Source organism: Palaemon carinicauda, chromosome 15 (assembly GCF_036898095.1).
Source record: "Palaemon carinicauda isolate YSFRI2023 chromosome 15, ASM3689809v2, whole genome shotgun sequence".
Lineage (NCBI taxonomy): Eukaryota > Metazoa > Arthropoda > Malacostraca > Decapoda > Palaemonidae > Palaemon > Palaemon carinicauda.
The window spans coordinates 76,250,563-76,266,522 of record NC_090739.1 but is presented as its reverse complement, the minus strand read 5'-3'; the positions used below and the strand labels follow the sequence as shown (position 1 = coordinate 76,266,522).

General features: G+C 34.1%; 1 protein-coding gene across 1 annotated transcript in view; it reads left to right on the top strand.

Annotated features, from left to right (window-relative positions):
- The window catches only part of LOC137654017 (dynein axonemal intermediate chain 7-like), a 56,002-nt gene that overhangs the window by 39,269 nt on the left and 773 nt on the right, over positions 1–15,960 (top strand). Inside the window, exons 2-16 of the mRNA XM_068387650.1 lie at positions 235–332; positions 869–1,055; positions 3,426–3,566; positions 3,924–3,995; positions 4,619–4,717; positions 5,943–6,029; positions 6,647–6,800; positions 9,194–9,249; positions 10,890–10,914; positions 11,359–11,526; positions 11,641–11,806; positions 12,637–12,760; positions 12,977–13,126; positions 13,711–13,806; positions 14,490–14,714. Coding sequence (XP_068243751.1) covers positions 235–332; positions 869–1,055; positions 3,426–3,566; positions 3,924–3,995; positions 4,619–4,717; positions 5,943–6,029; positions 6,647–6,800; positions 9,194–9,249; positions 10,890–10,914; positions 11,359–11,526; positions 11,641–11,806; positions 12,637–12,760; positions 12,977–13,126; positions 13,711–13,806; positions 14,490–14,714 — 1,848 coding nt within the window. The remainder of the gene's footprint in view (positions 1–234; positions 333–868; positions 1,056–3,425; positions 3,567–3,923; positions 3,996–4,618; positions 4,718–5,942; positions 6,030–6,646; positions 6,801–9,193; positions 9,250–10,889; positions 10,915–11,358; positions 11,527–11,640; positions 11,807–12,636; positions 12,761–12,976; positions 13,127–13,710; positions 13,807–14,489; positions 14,715–15,960) is intronic.

The following is a 15,960-nucleotide window of genomic DNA, read 5'->3' as shown; positions in this document are numbered from 1 at the left end:
GCCAAGAACACTACCCCGAGGAACACCAGATATCACATTCCCATATTCACTATGCTGCCCATCAACTATAACTCTTTGAGACCTATTTCTTTAAAATTCAATAAGAAAAGACCCACCCACTCCCAACTGTTTGAGTTTGAAAAAAAAGGCCCTCGTGATTAGATTGATAATGAAATGATTTAACTATGCCTTACCTTTCTAGGAAAGTTAAACATTCCTTCTTAACCTTTTTAGCAGCAACAAGGTGGATCAAGAAAACTGAGTAAGGAAGAGAGAGAGAAACTAAAACGCCTTGAGCAAGAAAGACGACAAAGAGAAGCAGAGGAGGCGAGGTAATTTTTCAGTAGAATCAGAGAACGCTATATGGTGACTAGATCCATCAATTTGTACTCTAGTAAAAAAAAGTTCATCAGATGTTCGCCTCATTTACTTGTCTAACATTTATATCAATTGCAATTTGATCGTCTAACTTATTTCTTCAGCCTTTATTGTAAGAGCAATGCAAGGTAAGGCCACCTTTTTAAGCCCTATAATTTTATGAAATCGTGAATCGATTATTTTGATTTTAAAATCCTTTAAATTTAGATGACAGCTTAATGTTGAATAGCTTTTTTATAACGCTCCTTTTGTGCAGAATGATTAGACATCCATATAAAGTTGTGCTAAGAGGAACAAATACATTTATATATCAGTTTATCGTATTTTCAATAATCTACTAGATTTTAGGTTTTTCTTGATTTTCACAATCATATGCCATGGCATCAACCATTTCTCAATCTAAAGACAGGGTTAAAAACTTTTGGCAAATACTATTTTCCCCCTTTTTTTTAATACAGTATTTATGTTTATGATACCCTGTTTCTTGTAGAATAAGGGAAGAGGAAGAAGAGGCAGCAAGACTTCAAAAGGAGGCGGAAGAAGAAGCTAAAAGGGAAGTAAGAAGAATCCAGCAAAAGAAATGGCGTTTCGATCAACTGATGCTCACCAGAAAGGTGACAAGGGACCTGGACCATACCATGGAAATGACCAGAGACCGACTCATGGAAGAAGAAGAGGTGAAGCCCGTTCACGTTTGATTTGGTTATTCAAAGAAAATGAATTTTTAAGGTCTTTAACAACATTTCAGGCTAGGTAGTAGGTTGGCCAGGGCACCAGCCAACCGTTGAGATACTACCGCTAGAGAGTTACTGTGTCCTTTGACTGGCTAGACAGTACTACATTGGATCCTTCTCTCTGGTTACAGTTCACTTACCCTTTGCCTACACATACACCGAATAGTGTGGCATATTTTTAACATATTCTTCTCTATCTTCATACACCTGACAACACTGAGATTACCAAACAATTCTTCTTCACCCAAGGGGTTAACTACAGCACTGTAATTGTTCAGTGGCTACTTTCCTCTTGGTAAGGGTAGAAGAGACTCTTTAGTTAAGGTAAGCAGCTCTTCTAGGAGAAGGACACTCCAAAAGGTACAATCGGGCACACTAATCTAATTTCTCATTCTCCTGGTTTGTTAAAGTTTTTATAATTCATATTGAAGTATTTATTTAGATGTTGTTGCAGTTCTTAAAATATTTAATTTTTCCTTATTTCTTTTCCTCACTGAGCTATTTTCCCTGTTGGGACCCCTGGGCTTATAGCGTCCTGCTTTTCCAACTAGGGTTGTAGCTTAGCAAGTAATAATAATAATAATGATAATAATAAAACTGGTAATATGATGACAGATGTTATGGGGCTGCCATCAACAAAGATGAATAATCTTCTGTCCTGTTAGTTTTTGGAACAGTTCAAGCCAAAATCCAATGTGATAAGTTTGAAAATTTTATATTTACACTAAGAGTGCAAAAATATACATTGCGCGTCATCGCAATAGATGTTATGACTAAATATGGCGATGACTATGTCCAGTGTAATATTTGATATATTGTCTCTTCCATTCAGAACAAACCCTTTAGTTTTAAAAGTATTCGTGGTTAGAACTTCTTTACTTTGTCATTGTGTATTTTCTAGTGGGAAAATTATAAACTGCGCCAATAATCATTCAGTAGGAGAACAATGTTTAAGCTGATAAATAACAAATCTAGGAATGTTGCTAGTATGTAAAGTATCTTTGATAAATAAATGGAGATTTTCCAATTATCTCCACAGCACGCAGAGGCTGCGAAACCTTTCATAGAGTAGAAAGCTTTTGTTTGCAAATCTAAGAGCCAATATTTAAAGATTCTGCAATGTATTTGACAATCCTAATTGACCATAACCAACTACGAAATTACCAAATTGTCTATCCAAAGAACCCCTTCATTTAACCTCAGGAGATCTCTGGATGTCAATGAATCTTTCGGTCTTCTGTTATTAAGGTCATTGAAATTTGGAGACTAGTACTCATTAGTACATCCATATCAAATTATTAATAATGTTTGATTTAAGAAATCTCTTTGAAGCAAGAATAAAAACCTACATTTTTATTAAAGAGAACCGTAAAGTATCTAGAATTTATGGCAACTCATTAAGGCTTGGAGACATTTATCATTAAAACTAAGATTTAAACAATCATCCAGGTGAATAAAAATCCCCGATAACTTTTATTTTATATTTTTTTCAGCTTTTAGAATTACGTAAATTATAAAAAAGCATATTACATAGTTCGGCGTTTTAACTTTGATGATCATTGACCCAAATTCTGTTTAAAGAAAAAAATGTTACATGTACAGTCACATGTTCTCATTAATCTACTTACTACATTTATAGCACTTTTTATTAACATTCTTCTTTTTCTGTTACTCTATATTTAGTCTACAGAGTATTTTTCATTGATATTCTATTTTTCTGTTGCTCGGCACCACGAAACACTCGCATAATACTTATCATTAAAAAAACTGAAATGACTTAAAGTAATGAAAGGGGTAGTTTTTTTTTAAGAATTTATGTATAAAGATTTTGTTTGGTGTAAGTTTTTTAACATGTGATCTTAATACTAAAAGAGCTATAATGTAGATTATCGTACTACACAATGCTGTTAAACTTCTGCTACTGTCATTAGAATTCTTGCACCGACGTTTGTGAGTAACAGCTTTCCCTATCAACTTTTATCAGTTTTTTTTTCTGGTCATCAAGTTGTTAAACCTCTACAGTGCCCTGATCCTTTTTTTTAGTCCTCGTAATTCTAAGTTTTGTGGGTTTCAACTTCCTTTCCCCATATTTGACGCACATCGTGTTCCCTTGATTCATTTATTACATGGTTTTGTAATACTGTGATTGGTGGTTGCAACAGTAGTTCTCATTTCTAACATTTATCGCCGAATAGACATTGACGTTATTGTGTAATTGTACTATTACATTAGCACCACACCCACACACACATAAATTATCTTTCATTATGTACATGAAAATATCTAACATTTTTTGTTTTGTTTACTTTTCAGTGGGAAAGGATGATGCGCTGCGATGGTTTACCGGATCCTACCAGCGTGCCTGAAATGAACCGATATCTGAGCCTCTGGAGAGCTGAGGAGAGCACTGCCACTCTTGAAGGAGCTTTGCGGAAGACCGACCAAGTGATACATGTTAGTGTTACGATGTCTTGGCTCTTGATAGATTTAATATTTCGAAATGAAGTTATTGAAGGTTTAAGGTATGAGAACCGTAGTTGTGATTCTTTGCAATGTCAATGTTTCTTGGGATGAAGGTTGCAAATGCTATGAAAATTCATGAAACAAATTCATCAAAGGATTTTCGTGACTTAGAGCCCTGCAAATCAACATAATTCCTCATAAGATTTCTATATATTTTTTTCCGGCATATTTAGACTGCACAATGAAGTATGGAACGAAATAATTTTCACAGAATAAACGGGTAATTATACATCATATAATTCTGGCTACACAATTGCAATGTACTTGTCGGTTTTCTTCTTTTCTCAGGTCATATCGGAACTGGAAGGAGTTATGGAGGAAAGAGATGCCACCGAAAAACAACTGCGAGATTGGAGAGAGGTAAGAATATTCTCGTTAACTATACGACCTATAAACCAGATCTTTTGTAATATGCAGTCTAATTATGTTTTGGAAATAGCTGTTCCAGTTCTTGGGGACTTAGTTCGTTGACCATCGTCGTTCTATGCCAGGTAATGATAACAAAATCAATTGTGCTTCGGAGGATCAACATTTCTAAGATCTAAATTTTAAACTAAAAGGTAAAACGATAGATAATGAGTAAATGAATCCATAGCTGCCTGAATGATTAGTAATTATTAAAATATGGAGGAAAATATCATAGGAAAAAAAAAAGGGATAATTTGTGTAGTTTTGAAACTATGGATAGCTAAGAAAAGAGAGGATCAAGTCACATAGTTCAGTGACTTTCACCAGCAAACATATTGTCGCTGTTGTAGTTGTCTTAAGACTATTTTATAGATTTTATCTATATACAAAAAAGTATAGGTTTATACGGAAATTTGGAAAATACGCACTTGACTTGCATATCATGCCAAACTAGACAAATTAAGAATCATATAATTGGCTTTGCAAATATAATTATTGTCCAATAATTAATTTTTTATTTTTTTAGATATGGCTAGATATAATTATTGTCTAATAACTGCCTTCTCTTTTTCTAGATATGGCTCGAATTACAACAGGAACAAAAGAGCAAGTTAGACCAAGCAACCTATAACCAACTCTTGGATCTACGTGGCTATCTCGACAATGAAACTGGAGTAAGGAAAATAGGCCAAAGCATTTGAAATGAACTGTGTGTAGTATATGCAGTAAAAGTATTAATTGGGCGAGAAGTGGGGGGAATGATTTGTAAAAGTGGTCAAAGTGTATGTGCAGATGAAAAAGTTTATGATAGTATTTTGAGGGATTTTGTCATTTAGAAAGAATGGCCGAAATGAGGTTAGCAAAGAAAATGCACAATCCAGAAGTGCTAGGAGGTAAGAAGAGGGGAATTTCCAGAAAGTTTAAATCAAAGAGGGTTTGGAAAGGGGAGATCTTTATAAATAAGTGCTCACAAGATAGGGGGGAACAAGACAGGTTAGTGTCAAAAGGCTGGGTGCACTGCTAAAGAAACCTATACGTAAACGTATGGAGTAGCCAATATTGATGTTTTACTGCATAGCCAACATCCATAAGTCAGCATTTAATTGCAGAATGTGGCAGCGACTGTTAGGTTTCTTATTCTTTGGAGTAGCCTCCTGTTAAAGGAAACGGCTCCATGCTGAAAAAATAAAAAAATTCTAATAACCTGAGAAAAACACTTCGCATTACATCATCGTTGAGAGCGAGTCCATAGGTACAGTGCAAGCACAGGTAATATTGTACAGATATGTTATTGGTCTTGCGTAAAGATATGGATTATCGGAATAATCTCTTGCCCTCGATAGTGTGTATATGATAGATTGACATAATTCAATTCTAGTAGACATGACATTAAAATATCATGTTTCCAACGAAACAATAAATGACACGGAAAACAGGAAATTACGAATTCCTTTGGGCTAATACACATATGTGCATATGAAAGGTTTTGGTAATCATGATTATTAATATATATATATATATATATATATATATATATATATATATATATATATATATATATATATATATGTATGATTAAGTGGGTGCGTGTATGTTTGTGTATAAATTCATATAAAGAGTTTTGAGTTTCAACATTTATAAGCTTAAATTCTTTAATGCAGAACCACTGTTATATTTATCATTACTTTTTATTATACAGTTCCTCCGACAGGGACACATTTAAGGCACCATTGATTTCATCATCAGTTGCAAAATATTTTGAATATCTCGGACAAAGTCAGAAAACTATTTTCTCTACTTCACTCTTGGAAGAAAATGCCTGTCTCAACTCTAAGTTTAATTGTCATATTTTATGTGTTATCATATCTCCCTTATTTCTCCTTTTCTGTGTATTTCTAGGTTTATTCGTTTTTCACCTCTTCCCCGCTTGTGTCCCTTGCTCTGTGGAGCAATACTACGAGGTCACCAAAGAATAATGCCCACCAGGTAAGGCACTAGACATCTTTGCATATTGTTGTTCTACCATTGCTACTGCTAAATTGACAGAACGTAAGGTCATAACTGGTTTCCATCTACAAATATCGTACTGAACAAAGACAGACACAGACACTTACACACAGACTCACTCACCCACCCACGCACACACACAATGACATATAGACACACACACACTTATCATCATCATCATCATCAACCGTCACTAGTCCACTGCAGGAGAAAGGACTCAGACATGTCCTTCAACTCCTGTTTATTTATGGTCTTCTTTGCCACTCTCTCTCTCTCTCTCTCTCTCTCTCTCTCTCTCTCTCTCTCTCTCTCTCTCTCTCTCTCTCTCTCTCTGTATATATATGTATATATATATGTATATATATGTATATATATATATATATATATATATATGTATATGTATATATATATATATATATATATATATATATATATATATATATATATATATATACACACGTGCGTGTGTGTATGAGTTTGTGTTTGTGTTTATGTTTGTTTTATGTAGAAAGACAATGAAGACAAAGGTACAAATTTACACATATTTGTTCATTTACTAAACCGCAGTGCCAATTTTTCTTTTTGTTATTCTGCAGATAGGAGAGCTCGGCTTCACATTCACACTTCCAGCCGACCTAGCGGAGATGGAATGCATCGTTCGGGTGATGAGAACCGAGTATGACCATTATTCGAAGTTTGCCAGGACTTTTGATGCGCCGAATGTACCGGAGCCACTCGGCGAACTTCTGGGTAACTTTTAAATGCTATTTATAACTACCCTTATACCTAGTAAACCATTTATGAGTGGGGATACCTTAACATGGTGAAAGGATTTGCCTATCACCATGATTAGTAAAGCTGTACTAGTCAGTGCTTCCATACTAGGTTTGTTTGCTGTCAGTGCAAGATTGACTGATTGATTGATTTAAGGTTTTCAGACGTAAGACAAAAATCACCACCATTATAGTCCGCAGTGGCCAGCGTGGTGATGAAACTGGCCAAACCCCAGACATGATTAAGGACATATCTGAGACCTCTGTCCTGCAGTGGACCAGAAACGGCTGCATTTGTTGTTGATATACATTTAATAATTGACTTTTCATTATTTCTGTTGGTGTCTGGAATTTTCTGACTTTCTCATTTAGTTAACCTTAAAGGTACTTGGGGCACCGTTCCCTAGGTTTCTTATACTGGCTAGAGGTAAGTTCGTGCTTTATTTTATTTCTAAAGCGTATTCGATTAGGCTTTGTTTTACTTTCTCGCATCCTAAGGCAGTTTACTTGATCCAATATATAGCTTTTATACTCTGAACTTAATTATTGCTGAGCTATCGTCCAATTGTTGCTATACATTAATCACAAATTTATTTACATTAACCTTCTAGATATCCTAAAATTAATTGAAAAAATGCTAAGTGCTAAAAAATCTGATCTTTTTTAACGAACAATTTTAATGGGAAGGTATTGTTTCACCTATAATGTTTATAGTTATAAAATCTAAGATTTTACGTAAAATAAGTTTCAGTATTATTTGATTTGATACATGTACAGTTCTTACTGTTATGGCCAAGGACCTGGAGAACTACCATTTTCCTTAAATAAAGTTCTCCTTGACACAACTGGGCTCCTCAAGGCAGAAAAGAGTTGGAAGACCAAGGCCTACATGGCTGAGGAATATGAAGCGTGAAGTAGGAGACGATGAATGGAGAAGTATTGATTCAAAAGCTCAACATAGAGACGACTGGCGAAATCTAACCGAGGCCCTTTGCGTCAATAGGCATAGGAGGAGATGATGATGGTGATGAAAGTTATCTTCATAATGCAATTACTTAAAGACAGACTAGTAGAATACCTGCCGGAAATGTTAGTACTAAATTTTTTCCAACCATTAGCTGTTTGCATAAGAAAGCAAAAACAATTAACATTATCTTCACGTTTATATTAATTCTTTTAATTATTCCGCAAAATTTTAATTCTATTGCAATCTTATGACCGGAGTTATATCTCTGTACATCTCCCGACCGTTTTTATCTATCGCTTCTATTCAGATTTTTCTTTTAGTCAGGGATGTGTCGAATATCAGCATCAAGTCATACTTGTGAAAATTACAAATGAATTTTGAGAAAAATCGTATTCCTTTTTGTTACAATGTGTTACAAGGTTTCAATACAATTTGACAAGAAAATTAAAAAATGGGAAATGTCGAATTGACGTAATGGAATATTATAGCGCTAACAAAGAGCAGAAAATTAAGCAGGTATGATTTGTTGTATTCTGGCAATGTATTTGATAATAATAAAAACCGATAAAAAAACGAGAAAAAAATTAGGAAAAAATATGCAGAATTAAGGAGGATAAACCCGCAAAGTAAAAGTACCCTAAACCGTACATTTGAAAATAGGAATTGTGAAAGCTAAAAAACAAGTGAAAATTAAATATAGAACAGAGTATTTTAATTTTGCCATTCAAGAGCTTTGGTCTCCACTTAGCCTGTTTTGCTTACCTTTTAAAATAGGTACAGTTGGACACAGGAATTCCTGGCACACCTGCCTCTGATAAAGTGCACCCTGCCATACCCTAACTGTGTGGGGAGTAACTAAGCAGTTAGTGTAGGGAAAAAGCCAGTGGGGCTAAACACATGAACTTGCTGCGCAGTAAGGGTGTGACAGGATGCATTTCCTCTGAGCGAGGTGTGCCAGGAATTCCTTTGTCCAACTGTACATATACCGCAGTCAGGCGGTGTACTCCCTGACGAGGGAACTCACAAGTATAGAAGATGGTGAGGGTCAATACTCTAAAGGTAGCAAAATTTATTTAGCTCATTTGCTTTTGATGACTTTTTAATGACAGAGTTTATAATATTTTTTCTATTTCAAGTTTGGTATCATACTGTTCAATCCTACAAAAAAAAAAAAAAAAAAAAAAAATTGAGAAATAAATCTACGAATAAATCTGTTCCATAATGTACGGTCTGAATGACCATTGTTACAAAGATTTCCCTTAGGCTTGATATTTTGATGCTATAACATAAGGTAATTGATTCAGGTTTTGAAACGTAATCTAAATTATTATAAAGAAAAAGACAAATTTACAAATTTAATGGAATATAGAAATCTATAGCGATACATTCTAACCCATTCACAGAGGAAGACATTCCTGAAGAGGACCCTCCACAGCCAGACGAACAACCTCCGGAGCCAGTGAGTACAATCAACGTTCTTTTCGTCCAAAGGCAATTTCCCCACAAAAGTTAAATAAAATACAAGTGAGAATTGAGTGTGTGTATGTATATATATATATATATATACATATATATATATATATATATATATATATATATATATATATATGTGTGTGTGTGTGTGTGTGTGTGTGTGTGTGTGTGTGTTTGCAAAGGAAATGACTAAGATTTTCCTTGGAGAGAGAAATAAAAAAATTAAATCAAGATAAAACAGTGCTATCTGTAACGCTAAAATGTCTTGTATAGCAAGATGTAAGACCGAAAAAAGGATGTATAATTCTTATTATTGTTATTATGCATTTTTTGTATACAATTAACTTCCAAAATAATTGTTTAAATAAAAGAATAACCAGCAAGAAGAAGTAATTCACAGGGAGGCACAGAATAAAGATGAAATAAAATTATAGTAATAACGAATGAATACATATAAAAGAATATATATAAGACTATTATATATATTGTGGAGGGAATCTTCAAGATAACGTTAAACTCACTCTTGATTGGAAAAATCAACATCAATGTCATCAGGACACTAAGTGGATATAGATACTTACTGTGTAAATTGCAAATATGGCCATTGTAGAACTGAACTTTGTGGAAGATGGTTGCATAGGATATCTTACCTCGGTATTCTATATCTTAGGCTACATGTCATTAATGTCCAGGAATTGATTTTCAAAGGGTGGTTGAAGTAAAACTTTATATTAAAGAAAAACGTACGAATTGATTGTCGATTTCAGAGATTTAGATGGATTCTTTTTCAGGTGGCAATAAGTGTTTGTAGATATATAGGTATCCCAAATTACTGGATGGTAAGATAAGGGAACTGGAGCTTTGATTATAGAAATGAATATTGTTTGAGTTCAGATGAAAGAGTGAGAGTGATTGGCTTAGAGTTTAAGATGAAAACCAAAACAGATGAAAATGAATTCTTTAGAAAGAATTTGAGAAGTTTGTGTTACTTAAAAGACATAGTTGGCCTGAATAAGACTATAAGAGTCAATGGAGTGGCGGATGTTTGCAGGGATGTTAGGAGAATATAAGTGTCGAGTAGCAGGTATTCAAAAGTTACACATTCAAAGTCTGTGAGCTTTCGTTTTTGAGTGAAGCAATTTAGGATATTACGATGATATATATCAAACTCATAGATCAATTTCAACGGAAGAAATAGATAAAAACGGGGAAAAGAGAAGTAGTTCTTGATGTAGAAAGAGTTAAAGGAAACGAAGTAAATAATTCAAAATATCAAAGTGAAACTATTGACAGAGTTACCATCTCTTCTTCTAACATATACTCAACGAAAAGTACGAACATTTTGCATCTGACATTGCTTTCTATACAGCGAATTGATTAAGAAATAGCGTAGCTTCTTCAAATAGAAATGGAATAAAACACAATGATTGATATTTAAATGATATAAAAAAAGCACCAAAAGTGCGTCTGTAATAGAATTTTCGAGATATTTGTAACAGTCACACTACGAAACATACTGTACATTCATGTAAGTATTTTTCTTAGCAAAATACATCTCAAACCAGCACTCACACAACTAGCCTATAAATTCCTTTTTTATCTTATTTTGCTTCTTCTATTTCCCAGGAAGGAGACGCAAAGGACAGCATGGGTAGGTATTGCCTTTTTCATAATTAAATCTTCTCTCTAATATAAGCTTTGTAAAGCATATTTCTCGTGCTTACATGCTTTGTGATCCTATAAAATCTATCATTCTTCTGCCTGCCCCTTATATGTCGTACTTAATTTCTATTTTCTTATATTTCTTTTCTGATAGAAATGTTGCTGATTTTTTTAGATTAAAAAAAATATTTGTCTTGTATTATCAATAATGATTTGGTCTGTTTATTTTTCTAATTAGACAAAAAAAAAAAAAAAAAGTGTTTTCTTAAAGGAAAACAAAGCAAAAAACTTTAACAAACACATTGCTGTTTTTCCTGAATATCATATAAATCGTAACAAGGTAATATCTTACATTTAAGCCAATCTGTCATATGAGTGATGTTCAGAGTAAGTTTCTACTACTGTATATCAGAATGTTTTCCTTTACACGCAGGAGCCCCTCCAGCTGCCCCAAAGAAAGCCAGGTCCCCTCACCTCACTGACACAGCACCAGGGGAGTTAAACTTACGGGGACACCGCGTCCAAGGAGGTATTTATACAATAGATTTACTAGAAGTGCCTCCTCAACCCAGAGTTCTGGCGGACTGCACCATCACACAAGGTAATTTTTACGAATAAAACTTCCTTGAAAATAAAGAAATAATGAAAAATCGATAGTTCCGAGAATATGTTTAAGAGTAAAGGGAGATATATGTATTATTTCTTTCTTTCCTAGTTGAAGAAGTTTGCAGTGTATCGCGAATTCACTGGCAAGCAAAGTATAACCCTCCAGCTACGTCCGGGGAAGGGAGCAGCCAAAGAAGGCGGGATCCCGAGGCCGTTGAACAAGAAATGAGACAGTTAGAGAAAGAACTTCAGAAATTACTTCTTATTACAATAAAGTACGTCATTAAAGAGTCAGAGTATATCATTGCGAAATAGTCACAAGCAACGATAAACTTATTTTGTGCAGTTAAAGGCAAAAAAAAAGTTCTGTAATATTTGTAGCAGTTTTTACAAAGCTTGATTAAATTACGATCTCGTTTATTAATATCAGTTATATTAATCTATTTATGTGGCAACTTACTTGTTAAGAATTGTCAGTAAAATTAATACTCCTCTGCTGAAAATATCTGATAAATTACCTATCATTAAATATTTTTCATAAAGTGTCAGAACTTGAGCTAATGTTTCATGAAAAGTTTTCTAACTTTTAAAAGTAGGCTTATTCTGAGATAAGTGTTCATATTGCTCCCTAATTTTAGCTACGTACTACATTAAACAAAAACTTTTATCTAGATCTTAGTATAAGGAAAAATTATTTTATGAGTATTCCTAATTTGATATTTCATCTAACCGTTACATCTCTGGAAGGCAATGGTATAATTGGGCCCGGGAGGTAAACATAACATATGCAATCTTGCTAACCTTATACGATATCATCAGAAGATGTAAAGAGAGACTATAAAACAAACCTACATCGGAACTGAATAATCTTTTAAAATTCAAGTTCCGTTTTAAACTTCGCATGAAAGAACTTTGTTTAGCTATTTAATCTAATTTCTATATACATTTCTATCTAGCTGCACGCTTCGAGTTCATACTTAGAGAACATTAGATAAAGAAAAAGAGTGAAAGGGTTTATAAATATGTAGTTAGAATGGCAAATAGATGGGAATGAAAAACACCACGCTGTGTTGATTCTGGCATATATCGTCCTCTTCTTCAACAGATTGCCAGATTCTGCGTTTTGGTTTGAACCTCCCTTGATGGTCCTTTGGGATGAGGAGAAACGCTACTGGACAAATGTCTACTTCCAAGATGTTAAGTACAACGAAGAACAATGTGTTATGCAGGTGAGCTTTAACTCAGAGAGAGAGAGAGAGAGAGAGAGAGAGAGAGAGAGAGAGAGAGAGAGAGGGAGAGAGAGAGAGAGAGAATTCTTTCCCCTCACTGGAAATTAGTATGTATCACGAGGTAATATTTTTCTTTTGGAAAATTTCTGTCGTCATATCAACAAGCGTTCTTTGCAGTTTAGAGTAAATGTAGCATCAACTTTCTTCCCTATTCAGTTTCGAACGACTCGCCTCGGCGTCATGGGACTTGCGATGAATCGCTACGCAAATCTGCCCTTCCAGAGTTGGGAGTTGAAACCGAGAGGGGGCGACGCTGTTTCTCTCACTCTCACGGCCGCCGTTGTTCAGGCGGAGTTTACTATAATGGTAAGATCAGGGGAAAAAAAATGTAGTAATTGTGTTTATAAGGAAAAGTAATCTGAGTTATTCAGGTGGAGACGCATTTGAATATGTTAAAATTTTCTGAACCGCATTTAAGTTTATGGTCTTGGGACGTTAAGAGGAATACTTGACATTTTTAGAAGAAAACATAATTTTTTGGAGTTTGATTACTAGCCACAAGGCTTTTGAGTTGATCTTTGCCATTTAATATTCTATAAACTTCATGAGTCGTTATACAGATCAAGATATAGAGAGGAAATATTGAATTATCAGAAATAATCGCAACAATAGATAGTATAGTTAAGAGTATATTTGGCTGATATAGGATCATATCAATCAGTTTATTTACAAGATGTATAATGCTAATAATCAGCATGTTTCAGACATCAATGGTATCCCTGGAATACATAATTAGAGTTAAATGTAAACATATCTGCATTAGCCTTTATCGTATACAGTATTTCTAATATTGTATTGCAAATATATGCATAATCATTGTGAATTTCTAGGAAAGTATAGTTATAAAGTATGCATGTTTCCTACTATCATCAACTCCTCATCTTACTTAGGAAGGGAATGTCCAATTAGCGAACCTTCAAGATGGCGCCCGTGCTGCACTCTCTCATCTCTATAACAAACCAATGAAGCCGAAGACTCTTATTCGTGTAAGCATAGTGCACAAATCGAGATTTTTTTTTTCAGTTAGTACTATATCAACAACATTAATATGTCTGAGTTCACACTGAGCAATGAGCGTTTCTAACGCCCATTGAAACCCTGGTGAATATCTTTTTTTTGTTACATTTAAGTTTGAAATTTAAAGAAGTCTTCTGGTGCTTTTACTGTCTGTACTTTATATGTTTTTATGAATGGTAAAAGCTTTAAATGAATGTTTGTTACTCTCACCACCTATGAATATCAGTATAAGAACAAGAATCTATAGAATATTCTGTGATATAATAATTTTTCTTTTTGCCTGGAAGTGATACTACAGTACTAGATGTTTTTTTTTATATATACATTTTTAGTTTAAATTTTAGTATAGCCAATAGAAGATACCAAGATAACTTCATAACGTCATTTTTTACTTTTTACCTGTGGAATTTGAATGATTTCTTCCCCTTTTTACACTAATTTTCGGATTGTACTATAAAGCTAAGACAAGTTGGATTTAATTGTCCGATTTTCAGGCAGCCATATTTCAGTGTCTTATATCTGGTATCCTATAAAAGAGTTTATTATAACTCTCTTTAAGACTCGTTTGGTATAACGCACCCAGAGGCCCAATGCGGACTTACGGGCTGTCCCAGTTCAATATTTCATAACTAATCAATCATGGTATTTCCAGACGCTACAGTTTTACGGAATCAACCTTTTCCCGGACCGAGACAGCTACTGCTACATAGACGGACTTCCGTCTAAACATCGCCCGACGGAACAACATCTGTACAGCTGCATGGCCTTTGTGGCTCCAGCCATCAATTTTGCTTGGAGTCGCTGGAACCTCTTGGCCGGGCAGAATAAACTTGTCTTCCAGATGAAGACGAAGAAATTGGTGTCTGATGAGAGCACAGTTAGTTCAAATCCTCTGTTCTCTTGTCTGCTTGGAGAGAGAGAGAGAGAGAGAGAGAGAGAGAGAGAGAGAGAGAGAGAGAGAGAGAGAGAGAGAGAGAGAATAGTGTACTTTTGTTGAAATTTATGCATTTATGGTCATAAATCAGACTCATTAGTAAATTTATCAGAAAGGAAACCCATGTTTCATTTGGCATTGACCATTTATAGTTTTTTGAAGTTTTTATAGTCTATATATGAATGATCTAATTTAATGTTGCTAATGTCCTTAAAATATTTTATCTTGATTATTATCATTATTATCATCATCTCTAACTAAGCTACAACCCTAGTTGGAAAAGCAAGATGCCATAAGCCCAAGGGCTCAAACATTGAAAAATAGCCCAGTGAGGAAAGGAAATAAGGAAATAAATAAACGATATAAGAAGTAATGAAAATTGAAATAAGATATTTTAAAAACATTAACAACATTAAAACAGATATTTAATTTATAAACTATAAAAGGACTTATGTAAGCCTGTTCAACATTAAAACATTTGCTGCAAGTTTGAACTTTGGAGATCTACTGATTCAACTACCCGATTAGGAAGATCATTCCACAACTTGGTCACAGCTGGAATAAAACTTATAGAGTACTATGTAGTATTGAGCCTCATGATGGAGAAGGCCTGACTATTAGAATTAATTGCATACGTAGTATTACGAACAGCATGGAACTGTCCGGGAAGATCTGAATGTAAAGGATGGTCAGAATCATAAAAAATCTTATGCAACATGCATAATGAACTAATTGAACGACGGTGCCAGAGATTAATATCTGGAGCAGGAATAAGAAATTTAATAGACCGTAAGTTTCTGTCCAACAAATTAAGATGAGAATCAGCAGCTGAAGATTGCTTATTACTTCTCTTATAATTTATTTATTTTCTTGTTTCCTTTCCTCACTGGGCTATTTTTTCCCTGTTGGGGCCCTTGGGCTTATAGCATCTCTCTTTTCCAACTGAGTTATAGCTTAGCTTGTAACGATAATAATAATAACTGTAGTTATTTCCCAGTTACATAACTATCCCCATTCCATCCCTTCTTTTTTTAACTTTTATTATGAAATTCACGTTTACAATCATAGTATATTTACATAAATAATTTTCTATTTTACATATAGTGTATCTACAATTGAAACTTTTACTATTTATCTAAATATGTTTTTAAACAAAAAATATATCTAGTCGTGAGTACTTTTTTAATAA